Below are 10,947 nucleotides of genomic sequence, written 5' to 3'. Positions count from 1 at the left end.
GCAGGGCTGGTAGGTGGCACTGGTATAGACTTCTTGGTGTTGACATGGTACTTCAGTCACAAGAGGTGTCATGTGGTGGCAGAGCAGGTAAACTGGTTTTATGTCAACTTGACACAAGCTCCAGTCAAGAGAGAGGAAGCAGCCTCCCTTGAGGAAATGCCTCCATGAGACCCAGCTGTAAGGCATTTTCTCAGTTAGTGATCAAGGAGGGAGGGCCCAGCCCATTGTGGGTGGTGCCGTCCCTGGGCTGGTGGTCTTGGGTTCTATAGGAAAGCAAGCTGAGCAAGCCGAGGGAAGCAAGCCAGTAAGTAACATCCCTCCATGGCCTCCGCATCAGCTCCTGCCTCCAGGTTCCTATCCTGTGTTGAGTTCCAGTCCTGACTTCCTTTGGTGATGAACAGCAATGTGGAAGTGTAAGCTGAATAAACCCTTTCCTCCCCAACTTGCTTCTTGGCCATCGTGTTTTGTTGCAACAATGGAAACCCTAAGATGGCAGGTTAGGCACTAGGAGCCCCATGTTTTGTCTTACAGGAGGGACCTCCCATATCCTTACCTTAAAACAGAAGTTATAGTTAGTGATTTCTACCCTCTGTTTTAAGGAACCTCTGGTCAATCTTGTACAGCTCGATCAAAAAGTGTAAGTAACCTCAGACATCCCGGTCATTTCCTGTGGCTAGTGAGGTCTTGAGTGAAATGTGAATAGATACAGCCAATGGAAGAAGACTCAGTCTTTCCATCACCAAGATGGTTCATCAGGTGAAGGTATTTGCCATCGTGCCTGATGATTCTTGTGATACTCGGCATCCACATGGGGGAAGAGAACAGACCTCTGACTTCGACACAAGCCTTATAGCATGTGGGCATCCACCAAATAAGGACATACATGTAACAAAAAGATAAAACAAATCAAAACAAAACCCCAAACCAAAACTAGGGTACACTGATAAACCACAAAGCAGAGACTCTAATTAAAATCAAATCCACCAATATGAAAAAAAATGAGAAAAAAAACCCCCTACCGTTGCAAGGAATTGGACTTGTGAGGAATGCAAAGACCGTTCAGAACCCAATGACGCTCTTTGAGCCCACCGCAGGAGGCAGGTTATCATCTTGCGATTACTTTAGAATGTACAGTTAAAATTAAACGAGAGTGGGTACCCACTCAGGACCGGTAGTCAAAGGGATGCCTTTAATTGCTTTCCACCTGACAGCATGGTAGAGCCCCAATCGGGCACAGGAAGCTCAATTTCCTCTGCGTTCCTGCGACACCTGACTTTCCTCTCCTGTTTTATTGCCCAAGAAAATCTGAGGTATATTACTTTTTACTCTGCCGTGTTGGTTTCCTTCAGGGAACTGGCTTGTTCAGGTTTGTGTGGCACTGTGCTTTGCTCTGGACACCCGTAAATGACTCAGGCCGTATTGTGAGGCTCACTCATTTTGTAATGTTCCGGGGAATGGAAAGGACTGAGCCAGGCCAGGGAGATGTGGGAGCCACAAATAGCCTTCAGGTTTGCGCACTTGGCCCGATTGCCTGGTGAGTGTGTGTTCTGATACAGCAGCTCTGTTGTAGTTTTGTCTGTGTAGATGGTGCACATTTGGGTGCAGAGCATCACCGAGGAAAGGACGAAGCCCATCAACGCCACCAGGAGGAGGAAGAGGATAGGGGCAGGTGGGGACACGCTGCTGCTCGAATCCCACTCGCCCCGGGCGTAGCTGCACAGGACAGGGATGCCCAGCAGGAGTAGAACGTGGGTTCCGCTAAGTCCAATGTACATTATGAAAAGCAAGAAGTACTTCTGGTTGTCCTCACCCACGCAGTTGTTGACCCAGGGGCAGTGGTGGTCGTTCTTGCGGATGCAGCGCTTGCACACTGCACAGTGAGCTGCTCTCTTCGGTATGGCAGAGCGGCAGTCAGGACAGTAGGACACTGTGTCAGGCCCGGGCCTGTTACCCAGGGGCACAGAGCCTGGGTCGGTCAGCATAGTCCGTAGGTGTGACACGAGCGCCAACGAGGCCAGCAGATGGAAGATCATACCATTGGCCACTATGTACAACATGTTGTTAGATGGTATAAGCAGGTCCCGGACTAGTACCCACCCACCGCTCAGCACCAGCGCCCACGTGGCCATGGCACACAGGATGCCAATGGGATCAAGTATGAACCAGCAGCGTTGGTTGGGGGTCTGCAGCGGGGTCTCTAGTCCGGTGCTGGACTCAGACATGCCACGTTTTTGGACCCATGAGAACATCTAGAGAGTCCTCAGGCCTGCTTAAGAGCCAGCATCCTGATGGTTGACCCAGCGTCCTGGAGGAACCCCCTACAGAGAGGGTCCTCCAGAGAGAGGAAGGTGCTCTGGCCTTCCTCTCCCACTCAGCTTATCTGGAATTGGTTCCTGAGCTCCCTGACAGGCTGATGCTTGCAACATTCTAGAATGTTCCCTCAGGTGGGTTTATGAACACAGAAAGGGCCTAGTTTCCCTCAAGGCCTGGGAGAGGACTGGGAGAAGGAGACACCTATAGGTGCTGGCCCTTTGGTTCTGTTTTCTCTACTCTGAAGAGACCTGTTGGAGCCTCTTTGCTCTCAGGCAAGAGGAAGTTAAATAAATTATCAGGAGAGACAAGGTGAGGACGCCACACCTGCTGACTGGTCCAGAGCCTGGGCTTCTGCCCCTTCCTGTTCTGGACTGAAGGTCTACCCAGGGGAGGACTCAGTAGGTTAGATGAGAGATTATGAGCCTCTCCTCAGAAGGTGTGGTGTTGATGAATGTGACAACTCCAAGGCCTGCAAAGACAGCTCTAGAACCCTCTTTGAGGAGCTCCCACATGTACCTCCATCGAGAGCCCAGCAAGCAGATCTTTCAACACTTCCTGTGGAACAAGAGGAGAGACCCAGGGAAGTATGTGGTGGTGCTGCCCGTGCATGACCAGGTCCCATTAGGGAGCATAGCATACAGAGTGGTGGAGGTACAGTGTTTGGGTCAGCATCCCCACAAAGAGCATCTGTCCAGTGGGGCCAGTGTGGCAATAATATGGTTGATCTAACCACAAAAGAAGGCTTGCTTTAGGCTCACTTGGTGACAGACATGTTGGAGAGTGCTGGGGTCTGCGGCCTCTCAGGCGTGACAGCTTTTGGACAAAGCTTCAGAGATGACCTGATCCAACTGCCTTCTCCTTCCACAGCTCAAATTCAGTGGTATGGGGGACAAATATGGGTGGCTGGACTTCTGGAGGCACCACCAGGGTAGAGGGACCTGTTTGTCCATGAACACAGGAGAGGCAGGATGGGGTGGTGGTGCTTTTCAATTGTGTTGTATTCAGGACTCGTCTGTACAGAGGCTAGGGTGCTTTGGGCTCTCCAGTGTTCTGAGCCCCTTTAAAAACCCTTCTGTTAGGGTAGGCTGCAGAGATGGAGTGTGTGTGTGTGTGTGTGTGTGTGTGTGTGTGTGTGTGTGTGTGTGTGATAAATCGCAGCAAGGATCATTTCTGCTGCTCCTTGTATGTCACTATCACCACATCTAACAGAAGTGGGTATGCAGGGACTAGGGGACAAACTATAGCTTGCTGGTGAAAAGTCACTGTTGTCCCTTACCCCACCCCCTTATCAGGTCTCTTTGTCATGTGGAGTGGCTTTCCTTTGGGCAGCAGAATCTGTGGGGTGTTGAAGCCTCTGTGAACATACATGTTACACCTGCATACATGCAAACCATTGGAGTCCTCCACCATGCTAGCTCCCCTGCCTTCTGTCTGTTCTGTTTCATGCTGCTGGGAACTTTCTGAGCTTTCCCCTCTCCAGACCCTCCGAACACACCTTGACCTCCCTGATGTCTGCTGGAAGCCATCAGCCAAGTGTTTGAGTTCTGCGTCGTGAAATTGGAAATAGCTGTTCACCTGCTTCTTTGTCCCCCATGTATGGTGACTCATGTGGGACTTTCAGGGAATTCCGCTCTCTGGGATAGAACTCAAGAAAATCCTCGTGAGTCGTGGGGCTTCTGGATGAGCCTCTTGTCCATTCTAGGTGTTGACATTCCTGTGTCTACCTGCTAGATGGCCCATCCAAACTGCCTGGGTGCCCTGGTTGTGGTTCCTTCTATTTCTACATCTAAGTGTATGCAGTTGCTGTTTCTCCTCATGACCCAGATATGGTGTGTGGTTCTCTGTACACTTGGGTGTCTTAGTCAGGGTTACTGTTCACGCACAAAACATCATGACTAAGAAGCAAGTTGGGGAGGAAAGGGTTGATTCAGCTCACACTTCCACATTGCTGTTCATCACCGAAGGAAGTCAGGACTGGAACTCAGGCAGGGCAGGAAGCAGGAGCTGATGCAGAGGCCATGGAGGGATGCTTCTTACTGGCTTGCTTCCCCTGGCTTGCTCAGCTTGCTCTCTTATAGAACCTGGCCCAGGGATGGCCCCGCCCACAATGGGTCCTCCCACCCTTGATCACTAATTTAGAAAATGCCTTACAGCTGGATCTCATGGAGGCATTTCCTCAAGGGAGGCTCCTTTGTCTGTGATGACTCCAGCTTGTGTCAAGTGGACACACAAAGCCAGCCGGTACCCTGGGTTTTGTGTTTGAGCCTGGAATGGGGCTACCATCTTGCTGGTGTTGGGGCCACATCTTAAATGCTTGCTCTCAGTGGTGCACTGCCAGCACTACAGGAATATAACGGGACTTCCCTGAGAAGCACATACTCTACAGTGTGGGTCTGGTGGCTTAGGTTCCATGATCAGGACCCAGTTAGGTTCTCAGCGTAGATCGTCAGGGGTGGGCTCGGGATCCCTCTCTATTGACGCCAACTGAGTGACACCAGCAGCAAGGAAGTGTGTGAACGGCTCATGGAAAGGCTGGGGGAAAGGCAGAATGGAGACCTCAGGGTTTGGACATACCTGCCGGTTGCTGGGAACTTGAAGGCTTAGTCTACCTCCTCGCCGAGACGCTCTGGCCTGGGACAGGAGCTTGGCTGTGGGAAGCTGGATTGGGATGGAATGCCTTCCTATGGATCTATGGCTCATTCCTCCCAGCTGTGCAGAGTTTGGGGTATAAAACTCCCACTTCTCCTATGTTCAGGGTGGTTCTCCCCCCCCCCCCATTTAGGGAGAGGAGTCACCGAGCCAGATATATTTATTTATATAATAAAGCTTGCTTAATTTGACTAAAAAATTTGGACCAGTGGTCTTTACTCTCCTTCACTTGGTTGATGGCAGGCACTACGACTCGGCATCCAGGGGATCCAGGGCAGTAATGAGGGCAGGGACCTGGAGAGGGGAACTGAAGTAGAGGCCATGGAAGAATGCCATGAATGTACTGACTTGCTCAGCGGCCTTTCTTACACAGCCCTCTGTCTTAGCTATGGTTTTTATTACTGTGATGAAGACACCATGACCAAAAAGCAAGTTGGTGAGGAAAGGGTTAATTTGGCTTACACTTACATCGTTGGAGGAAGTCAGGACAGGAACTCAAGCAGGGCTGGAACCCAGAGGGAGGAGCTGATGCAGAGGCCATGGAGGGATGTTATCTACCCGCTTGCTTCCCACGGTTTGCTCAGCTTGATTTCTTATAGAACCCAGGACCATCAGCCTGGGAATGGCACCACCCACCATGGGCTGAGCCCTTCCCCCTTGATGACTAATTGAGAAAATGCCCTACAGCTGGACTCACGGAGGCATTTTTCTCAACGGAGGCTCCTTCCTCTCTGATGACTCTAACTTGTGTCAAGTTGACACACAACGCCAGCCAGTACACTCTCTTACATCGATATTAATCAAGAAACTACCCCACAGGACAGTCTGACAGAGGTAGTTTCCCATCTAAGGTTCTCTTTCCCCAGGTATGTTAAGTTGATAGCCACGGTTACCCATCTGCTGCCCAGTCCCCAGCTCTTAGAGTTTCCCTGAAGCCCTGCTTCTCTCCAGGTGAAGCCAAAGCACACGCTGGAAGGACAGTGATTGTCACCTATACTGCAGGTCATTGTCTCAGAGGCTTGCCCTTACCTGGGGACTGCTGTCCAAGCTGAGCCCTGGCACCTTGAAGAGCTGGGGATATGCTTGCCCATGGAGAACGCTGGGTTCATCTGGCCAGCGCTATGGTTACATCAAATGAGGTTCCACTGTTATTGTGTTATCTCTGCCAGGGTTTGGAATGCGGTCGTTCTCGGCTTCAGGTGAAGGGTCTTGCCTCCCGTTTAACGCTTTGAGGGGCACATTTCTCATTTCCATGCTTTAGAGGGTACACTTCCTGTTTCTGCACTTTGCCCTTGTCAGATCTCAAAGAAATCTGGGACAAGTCTCACTCAGTACCTGTGGCTCCTCCCAGCACTTATCATCCTGCCTCTTACCCTAAACCTTTCCAACCCAGGGGCTGGGCTTCCCTTCCCTATACAACTATATAACTCGGCCATTTTGACTACATGCTCTCTTGGTTCTTCTCTTGGTTCCCCCTACCACCTCCCCTTCAGCATTTTGTCTTAAGTTCTACCCCACAGTTACCTGGCAATAGCCAGGTGTGCCTGACTCACTTTAAGAGGGGCTGCTTGCTCCTCCTTGTCCTCTTGCCCTTTCCCCTCTCTCCCCATTCCCTCCTCCCACCTCCACATGCTAATGGCCAGCCTTTACTCCTACTCCTCTCTCTCTCTCTCTCTCTCTCTCTCTCTCTCTCTCTCTCTCTCACACACACACACACACACACACACACACACACACACACACACACACACACACACACACACAGCTTCCTCAGTTCTCCTATCATGGCTGGGTACAGTCTGCTGGCCAGGTTCAGTCTGGATCCTTCCGGATGCCTCTGGCTGTGCTCTCCCTCATATCTACAATAAAACCTCAACCATACCCAGAAGTGGTCATGCCCTCATTTTCATTCAGTCCTGTCGTTTGCCCATCAGGCTTCCATCATCCCAAAGCCCCTTCCCCAGAATCTACGCAGTTCCCTACAATTTCCATGCCTTCTCCGGGGCACGAAGCCTATCCTAGGATTCCATGCTCACTCGGCACAGAATGCTCTGTGTACATCAGGGTTCACTGAACTCTGTGGTGTTCTTTGGTAGTGCAGCCTGTGCTGTAGCTGCACCAGCCTAATTTCTTTTGTTGTTGGAGCTCAGAGCTTCTGAATATTTACTGGCTATCCAAAGATGAGGGGGCAAAGGTCTAGTTTCCCAGTAATTGACAAGAGACTGTTCCCTCCTGGATCCTGCTTCTCCTTGCAACTGCAGCAGATTGGGTCCTGAGGTCTCTTTTCTCTCTCCCTTCCTCTCCCTTCCTCTCCCCTCCTCTCCTCTGCTTTCCCCTTCCCTCCTTCTCCTCCCTTCCCCTCCCCTGCTTTCCCTTTCCCTCCTCCTCCCTTCTCCTCCCTTCCCTTCCCCTCCTCTCCTTTTCCCTCCTCTCCCCTTCTCTTCTTGCCCCTTTCTCTTTCTTTCTTTTCCAAGCAGGGTTTCTCTGGGTAGCCCTGGCTAACATAGGTCTCGCTCTCTACACCAGAATGGTCTTGAACTCAGAAGCCACCTGTCTCTGCCTCCCAAGTGCTGGGATCAAAGGCGTGCCGCACCACTGCTTGGCTTCCTCCGCTTTTCTTATTTGACATCTCTCAACCCCGCCCTTCATCTTTCACGCCTGGGACTTTTCTCCTGGTTTTCTACCTCACATTTTGATTTCCTTTCGGTTGATTTATTCACACTCTTGTCTTCGAATTGAACAAAACTGGATGTTTTAAATGTTATTTTTTTTCTACCTAGACAGTAGACACATGGTTCATATCTTCTGAATTTATGGCGCTTTTTATCCTGCCGACTTATTTGTGATTAATATCTGCAAATCCTTTGCGAAGTTTGGAGGGAAAGTGTGTGCTGGGAATGGGCCTATTTATTAATCGACCTTATTATCCACGTGATTAATTTCTACCGTCTCTTCTATTTTGTCTGGCTCCAGGCTGGGTCGTGGGTTAAGTCTTTCACTACATCGCGTCTCTGTCAAGTTTCAAAGTATTCTTATTCACCTTATATTAACCTGTGTGGGTTGTTGGTCAGCACCTGTGGTCTCGCTGAAGTAGGCTCAGTATTTGGGTTGGACCTTTTGTTCAGTGACATACTGTTCCCCCATCCCCCACACCAGCGCTCCGATTGCCTGTGCTGTATCATGTCCTATCCTGTGGTCACTTGAGTTAGTTGTTTTTCTCATCCATGTTACCAAATATCAAATGAGAAGCCACGTAAGAGAGGAAGGACATAGCTCCTAGTCCCTCATGGTGGGGGGAGTCATTGATGCAAACTCCCGCTCTGACCTCAGTTGCTCGCATTCTGAGACACACAGGAGCAACCAGAGCTCGGGAATGTAGATTCAGGCTACCCCGAATAGCGTGTTCCAGTGTGGAAGAGATAGCAGGGTTTTACAGTTTCAGGATAAAAGAAAGTCATGAAGGCACTTTCAGAGGCCGCGGGGAGCAGCACAGCGGGAGAAAGTCTGTTCTGCAGTCCTCGGATGCTGTCTGAAGGCGGTTTTAGACTTCTGGTTGGTGGAAGCTGGTGGTTTGCTCAGTTAATGCGTTCTGAAAGGTTTTAGCTAAGGTTGTTGTTTGGTCTGACACAGAGGTGAAGGATGAATGGCTGTGAAGGGGGGCTGAAGGGAGCCCAGGATAATTGGCTTTGATCTGCAACGTTTGAATTCTGCAGCGTGCGGATCCCATGATGCCTGGCCATGCACGGTTGGCCCTGCTCAAGGTCACGTCTGGGATCCTAACTGTGTGTTTTTGAGAAATGATACTTTCATAAATTACTGATAAATAATTTGCCAGGAATGAAAATGAGCAGGGATTAGGTTTCTCGAAGGTCTCCAGGCTCCAAGCGTTGTGAAGCTACCCACTGTGTGTAGATTTGTAAAATATTTATGCCTTGAAGCACTGTGGACCTCAGTCTACTTTGATGTATTTGGGAAGCATCTGACCCAGGAAGCTGGACCTCAGTCTCCAGTGATGTGTGAGTTGAACAGTTTTGAGGAGAGGGCACAACCCTTGCCTACAGAGAGTGAGCTAAGGCCAAGCAGGATGGGTGCCACTTCCAGGGGGACCTCAAATGAGTAAAAATAGCTTTTAAGAGCTTTGAGGAAAGCCTGTGGCATCATTCACATGGCAGACTGATCACATTCAGGCTGGATGCTAGCGGTCAACCTTGCACCCAGTGTGTCTGAAGGAAGCCCTTAGGCCTCTGTAAGCTGAAGCTTCTGCCCCAGGACCTGTTGTGATTGGTGTATGCATGGCCACGCCCCCTCAGGGAGGCTGCTCCAGGAGCCTGGTGCTCTTCCTGGGCTCTCTCACTTCCTACAAGATTCCCTATAGCGGCCCTACCTGTCTGTGAGATCTTTGGTTCTCTCCCATCCTTGCTTTATCTCCCTGTCCTGCCTAGGGTACCACTTCTGATACGACCTTCTGGAGTTGGCTCCCTATATACTCCCATTCCTGTTTCAGGATGAGTATAGACTCCTGAAGGGATGTGCAGGCCAGAGCAGTTACAGCACTGTGGCAGGTACCACAAAGGCAGGTCCCTTGTTTGGATAACCCTTGAAGAACACAGGGACCGAAACACTGGAGGCTCATGGGTAACGACCCAGCTTTCTTTGAGAGAGGCTGTTCTGATCAAGAGATGATGGTTACCAGACAGGAGGTCTAGCCAGGATCTGGTCAGAGGGCTGTGAGAGACTGGCATGGGATTGAGTCAGATTGGGCACAGGGCTGGACTGTCTGGATGGACATACATGGTGGAAAGACAGAACCAACTTTTGCAAGTTGTCCTCTGACCTCCACATGTGCACTTAGGCATACATGTGTGTGAACACACACACACACACACACACACACACACACACGATAAGTGTAATAAAAATTTATTGTTCAGTTTATTTCTTTTTTTTTTTTTTTGGTTCTTTTTTTTGGAGCTGGGGACCGAACCCAGGGCCTTGTGCTTCCTAGGTAAGCGCTCTACCACTGAGCTAAATCCCCAGCCCCATTCAGTTTATTTCTAAGAGGCCCTTCCTGTAAGATCCCTGGCAGTTGTAAGCATGTACTATTCTCTCACTGGCTCAGGTTGGATAAATCTTCATGGTCCTTTGGGCTCATGTGGGTGGAATACAGAGATGTCCTTGTCTTTTTGGCCTGGGTTCTAATGATGCCAAACATCCCTGTATTTTGGCTACTTGAATCTACTTGTCCTGTGGAGACCAGGTCTGCACTTCTTCCTGGTTTATCGTGATTCGTCTCTCATGAGTGAGGGTACACTTTGTCCCTTTTGGGCAGCAGGAGGCTTTCCCTCTAGGTTGTGGGTGCTCACCTCTGTTCTTCTGCTTTGACGCGTGGCTGCTGTGGGGTGGGCACTGCCTTGGTTCTGTCAGCGTTGTTGGACGCTCGCTACCTGTGGCTATATGAGCATCTTAGCCAGGGTATGGTGCAGCTCTGTTTTCTGGTTTTGTTTTAGAGCCTAGTGTTGTGCTTCCCTGACGCCCATGGTGATGTGGACACGTGATCCTGAGTCTCTGGGCTCCCCCTGTAGCTGCTGCTCTGCCTGTATTCTCCTGAGGCATTCGGCAGGAGGGCAGGAAAGTCAGAGGAGTGGGAGGGCGGAACTTCCCTTTTGCCCCTGGCCTGGTTGCCTAGATTGTCCTTGCCTTCTCATTAGTAGCTTGGAAAGTCATTCAGCTTTCACAGGAGAGGATCTTTGAATTCAATAAATACAGACAAAGAAGAAAAACAAGAGACACAAGCATCCCAGGGGCTTAAGTGACCTGTTCACATAAAGCAGACGGATGGGGACTTTAGGAGAAAGGACACTCCAATTAATCAGGAGGCAAACCAGCTTTAAGTGATTGTTTTGGGAGAATTGACCTTCCTTTGTGGCTCTGTGGATTTCTTCCCTCGGATGCAGAGAGTACACATTAGGAGAGTGTGCGCTCAAT

The 10,947-nt window shown here is 50.2% G+C and overlaps 1 protein-coding gene and 1 long non-coding RNA gene across 3 annotated transcripts in view; one reads left to right on the top strand and one right to left on the bottom strand.

The window, feature by feature from the left end:
* Positions 1–1,170: 1,170 nt before the first annotated feature.
* Positions 1,171–2,403, bottom strand: Zdhhc25 (zinc finger, DHHC-type containing 25). Its single transcript, NM_001039333.1, has one exon. The coding sequence runs from the start codon at positions 2,247–2,249 to the stop codon at positions 1,410–1,412; it is 840 nt and encodes a 279-aa protein (NP_001034422.1). The 5' UTR covers positions 2,250–2,403; the 3' UTR covers positions 1,171–1,409.
* Positions 2,404–2,455: 52 nt separating this feature from the next.
* LOC120093707 (uncharacterized) overlaps positions 2,456–10,947 on the top strand; it is a 17,812-nt gene continuing 9,320 nt past the window's right edge. For both annotated transcript variants that reach the window (XR_005487295.2, XR_005487294.2), the window contains exon 1: positions 2,456–2,622. This is a non-coding gene — a long non-coding RNA (uncharacterized LOC120093707). The remainder of the gene's footprint in view (positions 2,623–10,947) is intronic.

Source organism: Rattus norvegicus, chromosome 7 (genome assembly GCF_036323735.1).
Source record: "Rattus norvegicus strain BN/NHsdMcwi chromosome 7, GRCr8, whole genome shotgun sequence".
Taxonomy (NCBI): domain Eukaryota; kingdom Metazoa; phylum Chordata; class Mammalia; order Rodentia; family Muridae; genus Rattus; species Rattus norvegicus.
Note: the sequence above shows the minus strand (reverse complement) of the source record. Positions and strands in the feature narration are given on the sequence as shown.